Consider the following 22,758-nt stretch of genomic DNA (forward strand, 5'->3'; position numbering starts at 1 on the left):
GCCCTTCTCCCCCGATTGCTCAGTGTGTCCGGGTGGCCAGCTCTAGGAAGAGTCTTGGTGGTTCCAAACATCTTCCATTAAAGAATGATGGAGGCCACTGTGTTCTTGGGGACCTTCAAAGCTGCAGACATTTTTGGTTCCCTTACCCAGATTTGTGCTTCTACACAAACATGTCTCAGAGTCTCAGAGCTCCTCCGACCTCATGGCTTGGTTTTTGCTCTGACATGCACTGTCAACTGTGGGACCTTATATAGACAGGTGTGTGCCTTTCCAAATCATGTCCAATCAATTGAATTTACTACAGTTGGACTCCAATCAAGTTGTAGAATATCTCAAGGATGATCAATGCAGACAGGATGGACCTGAGTTCACTTTCAAAGGTCTCATAGCAAAGGGTCTGAACACTTACGTAAATAAGGTATTTATGTTATGTCTAAAAACCTGTTTTCGCTTTGTCATTACGGGGTATTGTGTGTAGATTTATGAGGGAAAACATATATTTAATCAATTTTAGAATAAGGCTGTAACGTAACAAAATGTGGAAAAAGTCAAGGGGTCTGAATAGTTTCCGAATGTACTGTATGTTGAAGAGAGGGTGGGCCTCAAGCTGCATCCCTGTCTCACCCCACAGACCTGTTGAAAGAAATGTGTGTGTTTTTTGCCAATTTTAACTGCACACTTGTTGTTTGTGTACATGGATTTTATAATGTCGTATGCGTTTCCCCCAACACCACTTTCCATTAATTTGAAAAGCAGACCCTCATGCCAAATTGAGTCAAAAGCTTTTTTGAAATCAACAAAGCATGAGAAGACTTTACCTTTGTTTTGTTTGTTTGTCAATAAGGATGTGCAGGGTGAATACATGGTCTGTCGTACGGTAATTTGGTAAAAGGGTTGTTGGAGGGTTAGAATTTTGTCCTGTAGTTCATTCAACGTATTTGGAGAATCCAGTGTGTTCTGGTCATTTTTAATAGCTGATACTAAGATTTGTATTTGATCATGTATCTGTTAATGCTGTTTGTTCTATGTTATAGAGCCAGAAAGACTGGAGAAGTGGTTTATCCATACATCCCCATTTTGTATAGATAACTATTTGTGTTGTTGTTTGTTTAGCGTCTTCCAATTTTCCCAGAAGTGCTTAGATTCTATGGATTCTGCAATAACAATGAGCTGATTTCTGATGTGCTGTTCCTTCTTTTTCCGTGGTGTATTTCTGTATTGTTTTAGTGATTCACCATAGTGACGGCTCAGGTTTTCTGGGTCTCTACATCTTTTGTCACACCCTGATCTGTTTCATCTGTCTTTCTGACACCTCTAGGTGTCACCTGTGTTCCCCATTAGTCCCCTGTGTATTTATCTCTGTGTTTCCTGTCTCTCTGTGCCAGTTTGTCTTGTTTTGCCAAGTCAACCAGCGTTTCTCCTAGCTCCTATTTTTCCCAGGCTCTGTTATTTCCTAGCCCTCCTGGTTTTTGGCCCTTGCCTGTCCTGATGCCGAATCCCCCTGCCTGACCACTCTGCCTGTCCTGATGCCGAATCCCCCTGCCTGACCACTCTGCCTGTCCTGATGCCAAATCCACCTGCCTGACCACTCTGCCTGTCCTGATGCCGAATCCCCCTGCCTGACCACTCTGCCTGTCCTGATGCCAAATCCCCCTGCCTGATCACTCTGCCTGTCCTGATGCCAAATCCCCCTGCCTGACCACTCTGCATGTCCTGATGCCAAATCCACCTGCCTGACCACTCTGCCTGTCCTGATGCCAAATCCACCTGCCTGACCACTCTGCCTGTCCTGATGCCAAATCCACCTGCCTGACCACTCTGCCTGTCCTGATGCCAAATCCCCCTGCCTGACCACTCTGCCTGTCCTGATGCCAAATCCCCCTGCCTGACCACTCTGCCTGTCCTGATGCCAAATCCACCTGCCTGACCACTCTGCCTGTCCTGATGCCAAATCCACCTGCCTGACCACTCTGCCTGTCCTGATGCCAAATCCACCTGCCTGACCACTCTGCCTGTCCTGATGCCAAATCCACCTGCCTGACCACTCTGCCTGTCCTGATGCCAAATCCACCTGCCTGACCACTCTGCCTGTCCTGATGCCAAATCCACCTGCCTGACCACTCTGCCTGTCCTGATGCCAAATCCACCTGCCTGACCACTCTGCCTGTCCTGATGCCAAATCCCCCTGCCTGACCACTCTGCCTGTCCTGTTGCCAAATCCACCTGCCTGACCACTCTGCCTGTCCTGATGCCAAATCCACCTGCCTGACCACTCTGCCTGTCCTGATGCCAAATCCACCTGCCTGACCACTCTGCCTGTCCTGATGCCAAATCCACCTGCCTGACCACTCTGCCTGTCCTGATGCCAAATCCACCTGCCTGACCACTCTGCCTGTCCTGATGCCAAATCCCCCTGCCTGACCACTCTGCCTGTCCTGTTGCCAAATCCACCTGCCTGACCACTCTGCCTGTCCTGATGCCAAATCCACCTGCCTGACCACTCTGCCTGTCCTGATGCCAAATCCACCTGCCTGACCACTCTGCCTGTCCTGATGCCAAATCCACCTGCCTGACCACTCTGCCTGTCCTGATGCCAAATCCACCTGCCTGACCACTCTGCCTGTCCTGACTTCGAGCCTGCCTATCGCCTGTACTGTTTGGACTCTGACCTGGTTTATGAACTCTCACCTGTCCCCGACCTGCCTTTTGCCTACCCCTTTTGTTATAATAAATATCAGAGCCCAACCATCTGCCTCCTGTGTCTGCATTCGGGTCTCGCCTTGTGCCCTTATAGTTTTTGGTTGGATAGGTTTCTCAATTTCTTTCTTAGGTTTTTGCATTCTTCATCAAACCATTTGTCATTGTTTTTCATTTTCTTAAGTTGTCTGCTTGAAATATTTAGATTTGATAGGGAAGCTGAAAGGTCAAATATACTGTTTAGGTTTCTACTGCCAAGTTAAACCTTCACTATTACAGTGAAATGTTTTGTACAGGAAGTTGTCTAAAGGGATTGAATTTGTTGTTGCCTAATTGTTTTTTGGTAGGTTTCCACACTACTTTCTATAGCATTTCTTAATATTGTGCAGTTCCTTTGGCTTTGATGCCTCATGATTGAGTATTGCTCTAGTCAAGTAGACTGCAATTTTGCTGTGATATGGTAGGGGTGTTAGTGGACTGACTGTGAACGCTCTAAGAGACTCTGGGTTGAGGTCTGTGAAGCAATCTACAGTACTACTGCCAAGGGATGAGCTGTAGGTGTACCTACCATAGGAGTCTCCTACAAGCCTACCATTGACTACCATGTACAGACCCAGCATGCGACAGAGCTGCTGGAGTTGTGACCCGTTTTTGTTATTTTTTCATATTTGTGTCTAGGGGGGCATATTTGTGAGGGAATAATGTAACCTCCAGGTACAGTGCCTTGCAAAAGTATTCATCCCCCTTGGCATTTTTTCTATTTTGTTGAATTACAACCTGTAATTACATTTTTATTTGGATTTCATGTAACGGACATACATAAAACAGTCCAAATTGATGAAGTGAAATGAAAAAAAGAACTTGTTTCAAAACATTCTAAAAAATAAAAAACGGAAAAGTTGTGCATGGTTACGTATTCACCCCCTTTGCTATGAAGCCCCTAAATAAGATCTGGAGCAACCAATTACCTTCAGAAGTCACATAATTAGTTAAATAAAGTCCACATGTGTACAATCTAAGGGTCACATAATCTGTCACGTGATCTCAGTATATATACACCCGTAAAAGGCCCCAGAGTCTGTAACACCACTAAGCAAGGGGCACCACCAAGCAAGCGGCACCATGAAGACCAAGGAGCTCTCTAAACAGGTCAGGGACAAAGTTGTGGAGAAGTACAGATCAGGGTTGGGTTATAAAAAAAAAACGAAACTGAACATCTCACAAACCATCATTAAATCCATTATTAAAAAATGGAAAGAATATGGCACCCCAACAAACCTGCCAAGCGAGGACCGCCCACCAAAACTCACGGACCAGGCAAGAAGGGCAATAATCAGAGAGGCAACAAGCACTCTGGTCAGATGAGACTAAATTGAGCTTTTTGGCCATCAAGGAAAATGCTATGTCTGGCACAAACCCAACACCTCTCATCACCCCAAGAACACCATCCCCACAGTGAAGCATGGTGGTGGCAGCATCATGCTGTGGGGAGGTTTTTCATCAGCAGGGACTGGGAAACTGGTCAGAATTGAAGGAATGATGGCTGGCACTAAATACAGGGAAATTCTTGAGGGAAACCTGTTTCAGTCTTCCAGAGATTTGAGACTGGGATGGAGGTTCACCTTCCAGCAGGACAATAACCTTAAGCATACTGGTAAAGCAACACTTGAGTGGTTTAAGGGAAAACATGTAAATGTCTTGGAATGGCCTAGTCAAAGCCTAGACTTCAATCCAATTGAGAATCTGTGGTATGACTTAAAGATTGCTGTACACCAGCGGAACCCATCCTACTTGAAGGAGCTGGAGAGGTTTTGCCTTGAAGAATGGGCAAAAATCCTGTGGCTAGATGTTCCAAGCTTATAGAGACATACCCCAAGAGACTTGCAGCTGTAATTTCTGCAAATAGTTATGCACGCTCAAGTTTTCCGTTTTTTTGTCTTATTTGTTGTTTGTTTCACAAGAAAAAATATTTTGCATCTTCAAAGTGGTAGGCATGTTGTGCAAATCAAATGATACAAACCCCCCAAAAATCTATTTTAATTCCAGGTTGTAAGAAAACAAAATAGGAAAAATGCCAAGGGGGGTGAATACTTTCGCAAGGCACTGTAGGTGTTTGTCCACCTGTATGCTGAGAGGGTCAGGTCTTGTCCAGTTCTGGCATTTAGATCACCACAGACTATGTCCCTGTGCCTGGAAATGGTTGATCTCCCACTCTAGGATGGAGAAGCTGTCATTGTTAAAGTATGGGGATTCTATTGGGGTGGGGGGGGGGGGTATAGGTTGCACACATGATGAAATTAATGTCTAGCCAGATGTAAAATGTTCCTGTTTTGACTAATTTAATAGTGGATTAGGTCTGCTCTATACCAAATTAGCATACCCCCTGAGTCTCTTCCCTGTTTCACACCTGGTAGCTTGGTGGATGGGACTACCAACTCTCTGTAACCTAGAGGTCAACCAGTGGGTCCGTCTCCTCTTTACCATGTTTCTTGTAGGATGACAATGTCTGTATTTCTAATTTCTTTTAAGTCTTGGTTCCTGCTCTTTAGGCCAAAGGCAGATTACCTCAGACCTTGTATATTCCAGGATGATATAGTAAAAGCTTTGTGTTCCATTGTGTCTAGTGGCGTTTTCGTGTGGTCTAGGCCCGGACCATAACCGTAGGTGTGAGCAGAGAATGTTGAGTATCTCATATATACCTCTTAGGTCACAGGATGGGGCTTGGGAAGGTGCATTAGTGGGGTTTGGGCCTGTTGCTCTGCTCACGGCCTGGGCATATGTATGGCTTCCTGTTGAGGTCCTTGCTGCATGGGGGAGAGAAGGGGCATAGGTCTGATATGGGGGGGGGGGGGGCCTATATAGGGTGTGGCCAGGGTTTGTTTGGGGGGGTCTCTGCTGGTTGGGGTGTGGCTGGTGATGCTGTGGTCTGGGTGTAGATGTAGGCCCTCTTGGCATGGGTTCTCTCGGTGCAGGTCCTTCAGGAGGGGGTCTTGCAGGTTTGGGAGGGTGTCTCGCTGGTCTGGGCGAGGTTTCCGTTGCTCTGTTGCTGCTGTGTGAGGTGCTGGGGCTGCGGTTGAAGGTGACGTCCTTCAAGGTCCTGGAAAAAGTTAGGATGGCTGCCTTGTAGAGGTGGACCTGGTCGTAAAGGCTGTTCAAGTCCAGTGTGGAGTGGTGGGCCACATAAGGTTTTGAGGCACAGTCCCAGAAAATGCTTCCATTCACCAGCTGTATGGTGGCAGGGTGGAAGTATTTTCGTGGTAGCAGGGTGGGGCAAGTAGGAGAAGCTTTTTCAATCATCTCTCTCTCTCTCTCTCTCTCTCTCTGCATGCTGGGAGTGTTTGGTGCATGCTGGGAATTGTATGAGTGAGTGCGAGTGTTGTGTAGAGTTAGATATCCTGGTTTTTCTTTCATGTTTACTTTTCTTGGTGGTATCCTTTTCTTTCTATGCATGATTAAGGTTGTCATTATTTTTATTTGGTTGTTGTGGTAGAATTAAGAATATTGTTTTTCGTGTCGAAATTACCCTGGCTTTAGAGGCGATGGCGACCCCCATGAGGACGCCGTCCCTTTCACTTCGGCACGGCTTTAGGTGTGTTACTGAAGCTACTGTCACTGTGGAGGAGTTTCTGGTCGCCGTGGGAGAGAAGGTAGGATATGAGAATGTTGCTTATGCGTCACGGATGAATAAAGTGGTGGTGGTCTTTCTTAAAGAAGAGCGTCTTGTAGATCGTATGGTTGAGCATGGCTTACTTCTTAAAGGAATGTTTATTCAAGTTACGCCGCTTTTTTCTCCGTCAACAAGGGTAACGATTTCGAATGTACCTCTGTTTATTCCCAATGAGCTATTGGAGCGCGAGCTATTGCGGTTTGGGAAGTTTGTTTTTTCAATTAAGATTGTCCCATTGGGTTCCAAACACCCGGGTCTGAAACAGGTTATGTCGTTTCGGCAACAGGTGTTTATGTTTTTGGACTCACCGGAGCAGACTTTGGAGTTATCATTTAAAGTCAAGTATGACAACAGACTGTATATGGCTTATGCTAGTACGGGTAGTCAACAGTGTTTTGAGTGTGGGGATGTTGGCCATAAGCGATATGTTTGCCCGAAAAGGGAGAAGGCGGAGGGAGGGGCGCAGGTGGTCCTCGTAATGACTGGGCCCACTCATGTAGGGAGAAGTGGGCTGAGAGTGGTTGAGCAGCCACAAGCACCTGTTTCTGAGGAACAAGTTGTCCATGTTGAGGGCACAGAGTTGCAACTTGTACCAGAGGAGAATGTTATGCAGCAGACAAATATTGTTGTAGAAGGTAAGGACGGATCTGAAGAGCCATTTCCTCAGACTGGTGAGGAGTTGCCCAGTACAAGTGCTGGGGTACAGGAGGGGGTTCATGTGGAGATAGGCTCCCAGGTAGTGGAGGAGATGCCCACTACGAGTAATGGGGTACAGGAGGGGGTTCATGTGGAGATAGGCTCCCAGGTAGTGGAGGAGATGCCCACTACGAGTAATGGGGTACAGGAGGGGGTTCATGTGGAGATAGGCTCCCAGGTAGTGGAGGAGATGCCCACTACGAGTAATGGGGTACAGGAGGGGGTTTAGGTGGGGCTAGTCTCCCAGGTAGTGGAGGAGATGCCTGGTATGAGTGATGGGGTGCAAGTGCTGAGAGGGATTTGGTAGAGGGGAGTCAGTGGTCTGTGGCCTCAGTTGAGGGGGATCAGAATAAGGATATGGATATCTCTCCGGATACGATAGCAGCTGATGAAGACTCAATTTACAGTCTAGAGGAGGTAAATGGGTTCCTGGATCAGACTTTTGGGAAATCTGTGAAATTGGCCAATTGTTTTGATGTTGATAAGTTTGTGAGGTCAGCTGTGATGTTACAGAAGGCGGTGGGGTTAGACCAGTTGAGTGAGAAGAAGCGTTTTCGCTTGAGGAAATTTGCTACTGCTGTCACTGCAGCAAAAGGTAGTGGGAAACGTGGTCATGTTAAGAGAAAAATAAAACAATGATGATGATCATGCCTCATAGGGTGTTTTTTAAATATTTGTCTGGTTTCTCTGTGGTGTCTTCCGCATTTATTTTCTCTATGGAGGTACTAAGGGTAGGTTCTCTCAATAGTAATGGGGGAAGGGACAGGAATAAGAGGGCTTGGGTATTAGAAGTAATAACACAGAAAAGGCTTCATGTAGTTTTTCTACAGGAGACACATAGTGATGAGGAAAATGAGGTTGACTGGGGTATGTGGTGGGAGGGGCAGCATATACTCAGTCATGGTACTAATTTCAGTGCTGGGGTGGCCATCTTGTTTTCCTCAGGCTTAGGGGTGACAGTGGTATCTACAACAGAGATTGTCAAGAGTTGGGTTTTATTGGTCAAGGCGGATGTTATGGGTTTTTTGTTTGTTGTTTTGAATGTTTATGCTCCTAATGAGGGTACAGAGCATATTGCTGTATTTGATCAAATAAAGGAAACCTTAAGACAGTGTGACCAAGAGGGGTGTATGGTTTTAGGGGGGGACTGGAACTGTACTGTGGATTTTACTGTTGATCGCACTGCTGAAGAACCTCATCTGCGGTCAGCCACTTGCCTGTCTGGTCTATTAGTTGAGCTTTCTGATGTGTGGAGAGTAAGGAACGCAAAAGTTAGGCAGTACACATGGCTAAAAGTTCATGAAGGTGGTGTCAGTGCAGCAAGGTTAGACAGGTTGTATGTATCTGATCAATACTGTAGCAAGGTTGGAAGGTTAGACAGGTTATATGTATCTGATCACTACTGTAGTAGGGGTGGAAGGTTAGACAGGTTGTATGTATCTGATCACTACTGTAGTAGGGGTGGAAGGTTAGACAGGTTGTATGTATCTGATCACTACTGTAGCAAGGTTGGAAGGTTAGACAGGTTATATGTATCTGATCACTACTGTAGTAGGGGTGGAAGGTTAGACAGGTTGTATGTATCTGATCACTACTGTAGCAAGGTTGGAAGGTTAGACAGGTTATATGTATCTGATCACTACTGTAGTAGGGGTGGAAGGTTAGACAGGTTGTATGTATCTGATCACTACTGTAGTAGGGTTGGAAGGTTAGACAGGTTGTATGTATCTGATCACTACTGTAGTAGGGGTGGAAGGTTAGACAGGTTGTATGTATCTGATCACTACTGTAGTAGGGTTGGAAGGTTAGACAGGTTGCATGTATCTGATCACTACTGTAGTAGGGTTGGAAGGTTAGACAGGTTGTATGTATCTGATCACTACTGTAGTAGGGTTGGAAGGTTAGACAGGTTGTATGTATCTGATCACTACTGTAGTAGGGGTGGAAGGTTAGACAGGTTGTATGTATCTGATCACTACTGTAGTAGGGTTGGAAGGTTAGACAGGTTGCATGTATCTGATCACTACTGTAGTAGGGTTGGAAGGTTAGACAGGTTGTATGTATCTGATCACTACTGTAGTAGGGGTGGAAGGTTAGACAGGTTGTATGTATCTGATCACTACTGTAGTAGGGTTGGAAGGTGTGATATTACTCCTGTGGGTTTCTCTGATCACCATATTGTTACTGTTGATATTCACTTGTCCTGTCCACGAAGGTCATCACCTTACTGGTATTTTAATGTCAAGTTGTTACATGATGTCATGTTTGTGAAAGGTTTTGTTGTTTTGGGAAAAATGGAGGGTTATAAAAGGGAATTTTGAGACAATGGTGGGAGGTTGGGAAGGCCCATGTACAATTATTTTGTCAACAGTATGGTGCTCTGTCTCGAATTGAAGTTAAAGAGACTATTAGGGCCCTTGAACAGGACATCAAATCTATTGAATTGAAGTTGCTCACTCAGAATGACCCCGGACTAGTTATGAACTTACAGGACAAGAGACATGAACGGAGGTCGTTTCTACATGAAGAGTGTAGGGTGCCTTGCTTAGGTCTCGTTTCGCTTCCCTCAAGGATATGGATGCTCCTAGTGCTTTTTTTTTTAACCCAGGGCAGTCGACATTGCAACGTAAACAGATGGTCTGCCTTCGTCTCCCTGATGGGAAGGTGACCACAGATGACAGTGAAATGCGCCAACATGCCGTGGATTTCTACTCTGCCCTCTATAAGGCGGAGGATTGTGATTCTCTTACTGAACAGTTGTTACATGGACTTCCTCAATTGGGCCCTGAGCAGAGATTTGCTTTGGACTCTGACATTACTCTGCAGGAGCTGTCCACAGCAGTTATGCAGCTCTCATCAGGCCGAGCCCCTGGCATCGATGGTTTACCATATGAGTTTTATAAGCACTTTTGGGGGTCTATTGGGGGGGATTTTTATGAAGTGGTGTGTGACTCTTTTCATGAGGGTTCTCTTCCTGTATCCTGTCAACGTGCTGTGCTTTCATTGTTGCCAAAAAAGCGAGATTTGGCTCTTGTAAAAAATTGCTGTGTGCAGAATATAAAATTTTCTCTCAAACAGGTTGAAAGAGTATCTGGGGCTGTTGGTCCACAAGGACCAGTCTTACTGTGTGCCTGACCACTCTATCGTTGATCATTTGTTTCTAATAAGAGATGTTTTAGACATTTGTAAACTGTCTGATGTGAATGTGGGTTTACTTTCTTTGGATCAGAAGGCTTTTGACTGTGTGGACCACCAGTACTTGTTCAAGACAATGAAAGCCTTTGGGGCAGCCAAATTAGCAATATGGAAGACCCAAAAGAACAGTATTTGGGGACAGGGGTCTGTGGATGTGGTGGGAATGCTTGCAGCGAGACTCAGGGTTGAGTTTGCCTATTACAAACTGGTTAACAATATTTTCAGAGGCTGTTATGTTTAGTTATTTGGTGTTGTGTTTTTAATTGATGTAATTATGGTTTTGTATGAGAGTTGTGGGCTCCCAGACCCAATAAAGATTCTTTCTCTCTCTCTCTCTCGGGGTGGATGGAGGGCAGAGATGGCGGGATGGAGGGCAGAGATGGCGGGATGAAGGGTGGAGGACAGAGATGGCGGGATGGAGGGATGGAGGGCAGAGATGGAGGGATGGAGGGCAGAGATGGAGGGATGGAGGGCAGAGATGGAGGGATGGAGGACTAGAGGGCAGAGATGGAGGGATGGAGGGCAGAGATGGCGGGAGGGAGGGCAGAGATGGAGGGATGGAGGGCAGAGATGGAGGGATGGAGGGAAGAGATGGAGGGATGGAGGGCAGAGATGGAGGAATGGAGGGCAGAGATGGAGGGATGGAGGGCAGAGATGCAGAGATGGAGGGATTAGTGTTGTCACGAAAGCAGAATTTTGACATTGATACGATACCTGGTTTAGTATCGCAATACCATCATGATACTCAATACCAAAATGATAACAAAACGATACCATGGCAAAAAAGGTGTCATTAATTAATAATGTATTTGAATGGTAAATATCTATTGATAAACTGAGATGTAACCTAGGGCTATTCACAATACAGGTGAACACTTGTAATAGGAGTGTGTGCACTGAGTTATACAGCTTGTTTTGTCTGATTTCATGGGTCTACAGATGAAAAACCATTTGTTTCCCTTCTATTTGGGACTTATTTTATTGTACTGATCAACAACATTTGCATAGAATAAGCAATCTCTTCTTTTACAAAAGTGTGCACTGTCTTTTTAAGACGTCATTCACAGACACAGTACAAGGCTTGAGCAAAGACGATGAGGCGGGGGAGACGAGGTGAATTAACAATGTTTTTGGTGACAATCAGCTTGGAAATCAGTCATATTTTGCATTATGGTTTGCCAATCACAAACAAGGTACTAGGGTAGTGAATTGATTTTAGCTTCAGCTGTAAACTAGCAATGAAAGTTAGCCTACAAAGATGGAAGCTACGGTATCTTCTTGCATTGTAAGGGTCAGTTTGAAATTTACCGGGGTGGGAGGGCTGGTCCAAAATGGAGGAGTGTTGTCTAACAATTGTTTTGCTTTGGGGAGAGTTGTGTGATTTTTTTTTCATTTGACACAGGGGAGTGTAGTGCATTTTTTCCCTGGTTTACATTCCCCATTGATGGGTTCTGACTCCTAAACTTAAGCCTGACAGCATTCTGCAGGTTTTACTATATCATTTCTTCTATAAAGCCACATGTCCTCATCTGCTTGCATCTCTATCAAGGTGTTTTGGTAATGTCCTTATGTACTTAGCTTTTCTACTGGCTTACTATACAGTTAACTCTATCCTGGCTTCTATTTATAGTGACAATAGTGGTAGGTGGATCGTTTGTCCAGATCTGCAATAGGTTAACTAGCAATCATACCACACATAAAATCATTCAAATCTTCAGCAATTTCCAATATCAATCCACAAGAACATAGAGGAATAGCTGATGGGCAGCAGAGAGGCCAGGTGCAGCGGAGAGGCCAGGTGCAGCAGAGAGGCAAGGTGCAGCAGAGAGGCCAGGTGATGGGCAGAGGAGAAGCCAGGTGATGGGCAGCAGAGGCCAGGTGATGGGCAGAGGAGAAGCCAGGTGCAGCAGAGAGGCCAGGTGCAGCGGAGAGACCAGGTGCAGCAGAGAGGCCAGGTGCAGCAGAGAGGCCAGGTGCAGCAGAGAGGCCAGGTGCAGCAGAGAGGCCAGGTGAAGCAGGGGGGCCAGGTTGGGCGGGGGGGCCAGGTGATGAGCAGAGGAGAAGCCAGGTGCAGCAGAGAGGCCAGGTGCAGCAGAGAGGCAAGGTGATGAGCAGAGGAGAAGCCAGGTGCAGCAGAGAGGCCAGGTGAAGCAGAGAGGCCAGGTGCAGCGGAGAGGCCAGGTGATGAGCAGAGGAGAAGCCAGGTGCAGCAGAGAGGCCAGGTGATGAGAAGAGGAGAAGCCAGGTGCAGCAGAGAGGCCAGGTGCAGCAGAGAGGCAAGGTGCAGCAGAGAGGCCAGGTGCAGCAGAGAGGCAAGGTGCAGCAGAGAGGCCAGGTGCTGAGCAGAGGAGAAGCCAGGTGCAGCAGAGAGGCCAGGTGATGAGCAGAGGAGAAGCCAGGTGCAGCAGAGAGGCCAGGTGCAGCGGAGAGGCCAGGTAAAGCGGAGAGGCCAGGTGATGGGCAGAGGAGAAGCCAGGTGCAGCAGAGAGGCCAGGTGAAGCGGAAAGGCCAGGTGCAGCGGAAAGGCCAGGTGCAGCGGAGAGGCCAGGTGCAGCGGAAAGGCCAGGTGATGGGCAGAGGAGAAGCCAGGTGATGGGCAGAGAGGCCAGGTGCAGCGGAGAGGCCGGGTGCAGCGGAGAGGCCATGTGTTGGGCAGAGGAGAGGCCAAGTTATGGGCAGAGGAGAGGCCAAGTTATGGGCAGAGGAGAGGCTAGGTGCAGCAGAGAGGCCAGGTGAGAGGCAGGGGAGAGGCCAGGTGTAGCAGAGAGGCCAGGTGATAGGCAGGGGAGAGGCCAGTTGCAGCAGAGAGGCCAGGTGATAGGCAGGAGAGAGGCCAGGTGATAGGCAGGAGAGAGGCCAGGTGCAGCAGAGAGGCCAAATATTTTTTAACAAGCATTTTTGACTAACTGAATGATGTGCTTCACCATTGTAGTTGTTGGGAATCAAAATAATAATTTGTGAATAACAAACAATAAAAGTAAACAATTTAGCTGTAGTCTTCCTTTCAAATTGTGTCGCTGCTGTCACGGTACATTTTCTTTTTCTTAGAAACGACGCCGACAAAACAATACAAAACAAACCGTGAAGCTTAAGACTATGTGCCACAAACAAAGTCAACTTCCCACAAAGACAGGTGGGAAAAAGGGCTACCTAAGTATGGTTCTCAATCAGAGACAACGATAGACAGCTGTCCCTGATTGAGAACCCTACAGGGCCAAAACATAGAAATACAAATAATAGAACACAGAATACCCACCCCAAATCACACCCTGACCAAACCAAATAGAGACATAAAAAGGATCTCTAAGGTCATGGCGTGACAGCTGCAAAACTAATTTTGTAGATACTTTAAGTTGATTTGGACATTCAATTTATGGGACTTTGCAACTCAATAGATGCTAGTCAGCCTGAAGTAAACACTTCTAAAGGTAAGATATATGGCCTTTTAGCTCTATAAAATTTGCGATGCATGCTGAAACAGTCATTTTCAATGTTTTCCCCCCAAAACCTTCCCAATTAAATGTTGACTGCAAAATAAGCCTTCCTGGCAGAATGATATCATGATGATTTGTAACAATAGGGTGACATTTGTTTATCATATTCTGCCATCACATGTGCAGTACAGAAACCTGACAGAAACACAGCTAACCCGAACAAAAATGTACTGTGACTAAAACTCTACAACACCTGACACCAATATAGTGGATTAGGGGGGTTACCCTGACCGGGACTCAAAGCCTGGTCCCTGTGACTGTCATTCCTAAACCATTATACACTCACAATTCTCGCTATATGAGCCATCATACAATTCCTACCAAGTGGGTTAACCCTGTTGGTACGATGCATACAATGTTTGCATTTCACGCCAGTGACCCGGTTTTACTTCCTTGTCCTGTGACGTTTTCTACACTGGTGTCAGAAGTGGGAATACCAAAAGGCTTAAATCTCTTGGGGAGGTCGCTAAGGTCAAAGGTTGTTTAGTATTATTACAAGGTGTACTACTTTTATTTAAAAAAATATTATGATTATAAAAAATGTTGCTTGCTTGCATCACTTAATAATTTAATACATTTGTATGGCCTTGGCGACAATGCAATTATCTTACCTAGACTAGGCTACAACACCACATTGAAATGAATATTGCCGTTTTCAAAAACCCGCTAGGCTGTAAACTGCAGTGAAAATGTAATTTGAATAATGGCGCAAAAGCCCTGTTATTTGAATGTTTCATTCTATTCATATCATTTGAATCAGTTGTGGGTCTACTCTCGACAGATTACAAGGTCTAGAAAGGCACAGTACAGGACAGTCTGTCTGTCTTTTTTATTTTAAAACTGATGCATCATTCTCCCAAGTCGTCCTATATAGTGTGTCCATAGGCCTCTGCTCCCAGCAGTCCCAGTTATTCAGGAAAGCTTAGCGCGTGTTGTGCCTCTTTTCTGATCCTCGACCTCTAACCTAACGCTTCAATATAGCCTAAATATTTGTCATTTAACTTTTAAAATGTATGACCTTTTCAATGTGTGGCATAAACAACCAGTCACAATGTTTTAATGTGATTAGGCTACTTCAATTCCCCTGCCTGTGAGTTGTAAACCTTCATGCCATCCCCTGATGATACCAGAGAGACTAGGGAATCCTAAACTGTCTCCCCAAACTCCCAGTGACCTCTGCTACCAGGAAACCAATGGGTTGGTAGGGAGGTTGCTAGGGGGCAGGTCAGAGCCTCAGTCTCTCTCCAAGTGGACAAGAGGGATGGAATGTGTGGACAGAAAAACCATATCCATCTTATCCACTGGAAATAAACGTCCCTATTGTGTGTAACTCTATTTGACTCTATGTAAACTGGAAACCACATATCCTGAGGCTGCATTCATTGTAGCTGGGGATTTTAACAAGGCTAATCTGAAAACAAGACTCCCTAAATTCTATCAGAATATCGATTGCGCAACCAGGGCTGGTAAAACCCTGGATCATTGTTATTCTAACTTCCGCGACGCATATAAGGCCCTCCCCCGCCCTCCTTTCGGAAAAGCTGACCATGACTCCATTTTGTTGCTTCCAGCCTACAGACAGAAACTAAAACAAGAAGCTCCCGCGCTCAGGTCTGTTCAACGCTGGTCCGACCAATCTGATTCTACGCTTCAAGACTGCTTCGATCACGTGGATTGGGATATCTTCCGCATTGCGTCCAACAACAACATTGACAAATACGCTGATTCGGTGAGCGAGTTCATTAGAAAGTGCATCGGCGATGTCGTACCCACAGCAACTATTAAAACATTCCCAAACCAGAAACCGTGGATTGATGGCAACATTCGCGCGAAACTGAAAGCACGAACCACTGCTTTTAACCAGGGCAAGATGCCCGGAAACATGACCGAATACAAACAGTGTAGCTATTCCCTCCGCAAGGCAATCAAACAAGCTAAGCGTCAGTATAGAGACAAAGTAGAGTTGCAATTCAACGGCTCAGACACAAGTGGTATGTGGCAGGGTCTACAGTCAATCACGGATTACAAAAAGAAAACCAGCCCCATCGCGGACCAGGATGTCTTGCTCCCAGACAGGCTAAATAACTTATTTTCTCGCTTTGAGGACAATACAGTGCCACTGACACGGCCCGCTACCAAAACCTGCGGACTCTCCTTCACTGCAGCCGACGTGAGTAAAACATTTAAACGTGTTAACCCTCGCAAGGCTGCAGGCCCAGACGGCATCCCCAGCCGCGTCCTCAGAGCATGCGCAGACCAGCTGGCTGGTGTGTTTACGGACATATTCAATCAATCCTTATCCCAGTCTGCTGTTCCCACATGCTTCAAGAGGGCCACCATTGTTCCTGTTACCAAGAAAGCTAAGGTAACTGAGCTAAACGACTACCGCCCCGTAGCACTCACTTCCGCCATCATGAAGTGCTTTGAGAGACTAGTCAAGGACCATATCACCTCCACCCTACCTGACACCCTAGACCCACTCCAATTTGCTTACCGCCCCAATAGGTCCACAGACGACGCAATCGCAACCACACTGCACACTGCCCTAACCCATCTGGACAAGAGGAATACCTATGTGAGAATGCTGTTCATCGACTACAGCTCAGCATTTAACACCATAGTACCCTCCAAACTTGTCATTAAGCTCGAGACCCTGGGTCTCGACCCCGCCCTGTGCAACTGGGTACTGGACTTCCTGACGGGCCGCCCCCAGGTGGTGAGGGTAGGTAACAACATCTCCACCCCGCTGATCCGCAACACTGGGACCCCACAAGGGTGCGTTCTGAGCTCTCTCCTGTACTCCCTGTTCACCCACGACTGCATGGCCATGCACGCCTCCAACTCAATCATCAAGTTTGCAGACAACACAACAGTAGTAGGCTTGATTACCAACAACGACGAGACAGCCTACAGGGAGGAGGTGAGGGCCCTCGGAGTTTGTGTCAGGAAAATAACCTCACACTCAACGTCAACAAAACAAAGGAGATGATTGTGGACTTCAGGAAACAGCAGAGGGAGCACCCCCCTATCCACATCGATGGGACAGTAGTGGAGAGGGTAGTAAGTTTTAAGTTCCTCGGCGTACACATCACGGACAAACTGAATTGGTCCACCCACACAGACAGCGTTGTGAAGAAGGCACAGCAGCGCCTCTTCAACCTCAGGAGGCTGAAGAAATTCGGGTTGTCACCAAAAGCACTCACAAACTTCTACAGATGCACAATCGAGAGCATCCTGTCGGGCTGTATCACCGCCTGGTATGGCAACTGCTCCGCCCACAACCATAAGGCTCTCCAGAGGTCTGCACAACGCATCCCTGGGGGCAAACTACCTGCCCTCCAGGACACCTATACCACCCGATGTCACAGGAAGGCCATAAAGATCATCAAGGACAACAACCACCCGAGCCACTGCCTGTTCACCCCGCTATCATCCTGAAGGCGAGGTCAGTACAGGTGCATCAAAGCAGGGACCGAGAGACTGAAAAACAGCTTCTATCTCAAGGCCATCAGACTGTTAAACAGCCTTAATATAATGTATATGTATATACTGTACTCGATACCATCTACTGCATCTTGCCATCTTTATGTAATACATGTATCACTAGCCACTTTAAACTATGCACTTTTATGTTTACATACCCTACATTACTCATCTCATATGTATATACTGTACTCGATACCATCTACTGCATCTTGCCTATGCCGTTCTGTACCATCACTCATTCATATATCTTTATGTACATATTCTTTATCCCTTTACACGTGTGTGTATAAGGTAGTAGTTGTGGAATTGTTAGGTTAGATTACTCGTTGGTTATTACTGCATTGTCGGAACTAGAAGCACAAGCATTTCGCTACACTCGCATTAACATCTGCTAACCATGTGTATGTGACAAATAAAATTTGATTGGATTTGATCTGTGTGAGGGAGCTGTATTCCTCTGACTGGGAAAGGTGTCAATATCCACATTTATAAATGCAGAGTTGCTACAGTTATTGTTATTTCTGTTGGTAAATATTATTTTTGAGGGAATTTTATGAGGGGGGAGGGTGTGCAATATTGTGAAGATATATTTTTTTTAATGACACCTTAAGTTGGACCAGTCTCCTGCTCTTGTTGACTGTCCTCATCTCTCTACGTTGGGTCAGTTATCAGCTCAGACAAACTAAACTGTCTTTATATAACAGATTTACTCGGCTCCACTTTACACCACAACCATCACCGGGGACAAATAAATAGGTTAGGAAACACCACTCCCTGGGCCCACTCACACGGCTTAATGAAGCTTCATCAAGCGTGATGAAACAGAATCTATTTGATGCATTATGGAGGGTCAGCACTCTTTCATTATTTACAGTCAACAAGAGTGGAACAAACGTTTTAGCTGTTAGCCCATCGTCAGTCTGGGCTCGGAGGTCAGTGGTTTCAACAACATATACAACTTCAACTATAAACCTTATTCTTGTAGTCATGTGTGATGATATAAACTGTTATAAGACAATACAAAAAAAATTATAAAGCTTTATTCAGTACTCACATGTGATGTAGTAATTCATATTCTTCTTAAACTCCAGGCCCATATAGTTGGGACTAAACTCCTGGAACTTGATGGTGAACTTGATGTCCTTCTCTGGCTTGTTACAGTTGACCAGTACGTTGGGGTCCATGACCGTGCTGCACCCCTCCGCCTGCTCTCTCCTGACCAGGTACAGCTTATAGAACTCATAGTCTCGTCCTGGCTCAGCCTTGGGGCAGATAATGTCCAGCTTGTCCCCGATGTCTGGGTAGATGACCACCCCTCTACCTGACAGGAACCTGAGGGGAGGAGAAGAGACATAAGATATCTGGGTAGATGACCACCCCTCTACCTGACAGGAACCTGAGGGGAGGAGAAGAGACATAAGATATCTGGGTAGATGACCACCCCTCTACCTGACAGGAACCTGAGGGGGAGGAGAAGAGTGTTAATAAGATGTCTGGGTAGATGACCACTCCTCTACCTGACAGGAAACTGAGGGGAGGAGAAGAGAACATGGTCTGGACTGATGTAGACTGCCTCCAGAGAACATGGTCTGGACTGATGTAGACTGCCTCCAGAGAACATGGTCTGGACTGATGTAGACTGCCTCCAGAGAACATGGTCTGGACTGATGTAGACTGCCTCCAGAGAACATGGTCTGGACTGATGTAGACTGCCTCCAAAATGGCACCCTATTCACTATATAAGTAAGTACAGTGCATTCGAAAAGTATTCAGACCCCTTCACTTTTCAGCCTTATTCTAAAATGTATTAAATTGTTTTTTGTATTCATTAAACTACACTCAATACCCCATAATGAAAAGCAAAACAGGTTTTTATACATTTTTGCAAATGTATAAATAAAGTAACTGAAATATCACATTTACAGAAGTATTCAAACCCTTTACTCAGTACTTTGTTGAAGCACCTTTGGCAGGGATTACAGCCTCGGGTCGTCTTGGGTATGACACTACACCTGTATTTCGGGAGTTTCTCCCATTCTTCTCTGCAGATCCTCTCAAGCTGTGTCAGGTTGGATGGCTATTTTCAGGTCTCTCCAGAGATGTTCGATCGGGTTCAAGTCCGGGCTCTGGCTGAGTCACTAAAAAAAAAACATTCAGAGACTTGTCCCGAAGCCATTCCTGCATTGTCTTGGCTGTGTGCTTAGGATCATTGTCCTGTTGGAAGGTGAACCTTCGCCCAGTCTGAGGTCCTGAGAGCTCTGGAGCAAGTTCTCATCAAGGATCTCCCTGTCTCCCTCTGCTCATCTTTGCCTCAATCATGACTAGACTCCCAGTCCCTGCCGTTGAAAAACATCCCCACAGCATGATGCTGCCACCACCATGCTTCACCATAGGGATTGTATTGACCAGGTGATGAGTGATGCCTGGCTTCCTCCAGACGTGACACTTGGCATTCAGGTCAAAGAGTTCAATCTTGTTTCTCATGGTCTGAGGCCTTTAGGTGCCTTTTGGCAAACTCCAAGCGGGCTGTCATGTGCCTTTTACTGAGGAGTGACTTCCATCTGGCCACTCTACCATGAAGGCCTGATTGGTGGATTGCTGCAGAGATGGTTGTCCTTCTGGAAGGTTCTCCCATCTTCACAGAGGAACTCTGGAGCTCTGTCAGAGTGACCATCGGGTTCTTGGTCACCTCCCTGACCAAGGCCCTTCTCTCCCGATTGCTCAGTTTGGTCGGGCGGCCAGTTCTAGGAAAAGTGTTGGGGGTTCCAAACTTCTTCAATTTAAGAATGATGGAGGCCACCATGTTCTTGGGAACTTTCAATGCTGCAGAAAAGCTTTGGTACCCTTCTCCAGATCTGTGCCTCGACACAATCTTGTCTCGGAGCTCTATGGACAATTCCTTCGACCTCATGGTTTGGTTTTTGCTCTGACATGCACTGTCTACTGTGGGACCTTATATAGACAGGTGTGTGCCTTTCCAAATCAATTGAATTTAACACAGGTGGATTCCAATCAAGTTGTAGAAACATCTCAAGGATGATCAATGGATGCACCTGAGCTCAATTTTGAGTCTCATAGCAAAGGGTTGGAATACATATGTAAGTAAGATATTTAAGTTTTTTATTTGTAATAAAAAATATATACTTTTCACTTGTCATTATGGGGTATTGTGTGTAGATTGATGAGGAAAAAATAAATCAATCCATTTTAGAATAAGGCTGTAACGTAACAAAATGTGGAAAAAGTGAAGGGGTCTGAATACTTCCTGAATAAGCAAGCCTTTTCAGAACGGCCCATAGGTACCTGGTCAATAGAAATGCCAATAGGAATAGGGACACAGTCACATTCAGGACCCTCATTGTGGGTTTGAGTTCATTCCTTTTTTTTGAGTGGGTAGATTCCACATACCTCTAAAACGATAAACTGTTTTCTCATGATAATGCCAGTATTCTGGGGCGGGAACAGTCTTAAACAGTATAGCAAGCATTGAAACCAGAGAGGAGATTTTAATGTCAAAATATTTAAAGTACAATGTGTAATGTTATCAGCCTGACCCTGACCCAGATCCTGTGATAGAGAGTAAAGAGCTGAGAGTGCGGTCTGCTCGGGAAAGACAGGCAGACAGACAGGAAGACGGACAGGAAGACAGGCAGACAGACAGGAAGACAGGCAGACAGACAGGCGGAACCATTGTTCTTTAAAATGTCAACAGGGAGGCCTCCCGGGTGGCGCAGTGGTCTAGGGCACTGCATCGCAGTGCTAACTGCGCCACCAGAGTCTCTGGGTTCGCGCCCAGGCTCTGTCGCAGCCGGCCGCGACCGGGAGGTCCGTGGGGCGACGCACAATTGGGCTAGCGTCGTCCGGGTTGGGTGGGTTTGGCGGTAGGGATATCCTTGTCTCATCGCGCTCCAGCGACTCCTGTGGCGGGCCGGGCGCAGTGCGTGCTAACCAAGGGGGCCAGGTGCACGGTGTTTCCTCCGACCCATTGGTGCGGCTGGCTTCCGGGTTGGAGGCGCGCTGTGTTAAAGAAGCAGTGCGGCTTGGTTGGGTTGTGCTTCGGAGGACGCATGGCTTTCGACCTTCGTCTCTCCCGAGCCCGTACGGGAGTTGTAGCGATGAGACAAGATAGTAATTACTAGCGATTGGATACCACGAAAATTGGGGAGAAAAGGGGATAAAATTTAAAAAATAAAAATAAAAAAAAATGTCAACAGGGTTCAGCACTCGCTACTGTCCCAGTTAACCAGCCCATTAACCCAGACAGCCTTATGCACCACTGTGTGTGTGTGGTCACGGGCAGTACCGGGAATATCAGCAGATGAGACCATGGCAACAGATTTGGGGGAGGATTTAGAGGAGCGAGAAATGTTTTCTTACTGATCCCTTAAGGTTTAGTAGGACATCAGGGGATACAGGAAGGCTTTCTCTCCCCCCACCCTCTCTCTCCCCTCCCAACCTCTCTCTTTCTCCCCCCCTCTCTCTCCCTCCCACCTCTCTCTCTCTCTCTCTCTCTCCCTCCCAACCTCTCTCTTTCTCCCCCCTTTCTCTCCCCCACCCCCTCTCTCTCTCTCTCCCTCCAACCTCTCGTTTCTCCCCCCTATCTCTCCCTCCCACCCCCTCTCTCTCTCTCCCATCCCCTATCTCTCCCCCCTCCTCCCCTCCCACCATCTATCTCTCTGTCCACCCTCTCTCCCTCCCTCTCTCTCCCCCCCCTTTTTCACTCACCTGGCACCTCTCTCTCTCTGTCCACCCTCTCTCTCTTCCACCGTCTCTCTCCCTCTTCCCCCCACCCTCTCTCTCTCTCTCCCCTCCGCCTCCCCCCACCCTCTCTCTCCCCCTCTCTCTCCTCCCACCCCTTCTCTCTCTCCCCTCCCAACCTCCCCCACACCCTCTCTCTCTCCTCTCCCTCCCAACCTCTCCCGTTCCCCCCCATCTCTCCTCCCATCCCCTCTCTTCTCTCCCATCCCCTATCTCTCCCCCCCTCTCCCCTCCCACCATCTATCTCTCTGTCTCACCCCTCTCTCCCTCCCTCTCTCTCTCCCCCTTTTTCACCACCTGGCACCCTCTCTCTCTCTGTCCACCTCCTCCTCTCTCTGTCCACCGTCCTCTCTTTCCTCTCTCCCCCACCCTCTCTCTCCCTCCCTCCCCCCACCCTCTCTCTCCCCCCTCTCTCTCCCTCCCACCCCCTCTCTCTCTCTCCCCTCAAACTCCCCCCCACCATCTCTCTTTCTCCCCCCTTCCTCTCCCCTCCCACCCCCCCTCTCTCTCTCCCCCCCACCCTCTCTCTTTCCCCCCTCTCTCCCTCCCTCTCTCTCCCCCCTTTTGCACTCACCTGGCACCCTCTCTCTCTCTGTCCACCCTCTCTCTCTTTGTCTACCGTCCTCTCTTTCCTCTCTCCCCCACCCTCTCTCTCTCTCCCCTCCCAACTCTCCCCCACCCTCTCTCTCTCCCCCCCTCTCTCCTCCTCCACCCCCTCATTCCTCCCCCCCTCTCTCTCCCTCCCAGCCCCTTCTCCCCTCTCCA

At 47.1% G+C, this 22,758-nt stretch overlaps 1 protein-coding gene across 1 annotated transcript in view; it reads right to left on the minus strand.

The window, feature by feature from the left end:
• The window catches only part of LOC120034767 (ephrin-B1-like), a 68,019-nt gene extending 49,233 nt beyond the window's left edge, over positions 1-18,786 (minus strand). The window contains exons 1-2 of the mRNA XM_038981369.1: positions 18,753-18,786; positions 18,290-18,631 (exon numbers count right to left, since the gene is read on the minus strand). Of these exons, the coding sequence (XP_038837297.1) occupies positions 18,290-18,631; positions 18,753-18,786 (376 nt within the window). The remainder of the gene's footprint in view (positions 1-18,289; positions 18,632-18,752) is intronic.
• Between the last annotated feature and the right edge of the window lie 3,972 nt (positions 18,787-22,758).

This window comes from Salvelinus namaycush, chromosome 42 (genome assembly GCF_016432855.1).
Source record: "Salvelinus namaycush isolate Seneca chromosome 42, SaNama_1.0, whole genome shotgun sequence".
Lineage (NCBI taxonomy): Eukaryota > Metazoa > Chordata > Actinopteri > Salmoniformes > Salmonidae > Salvelinus > Salvelinus namaycush.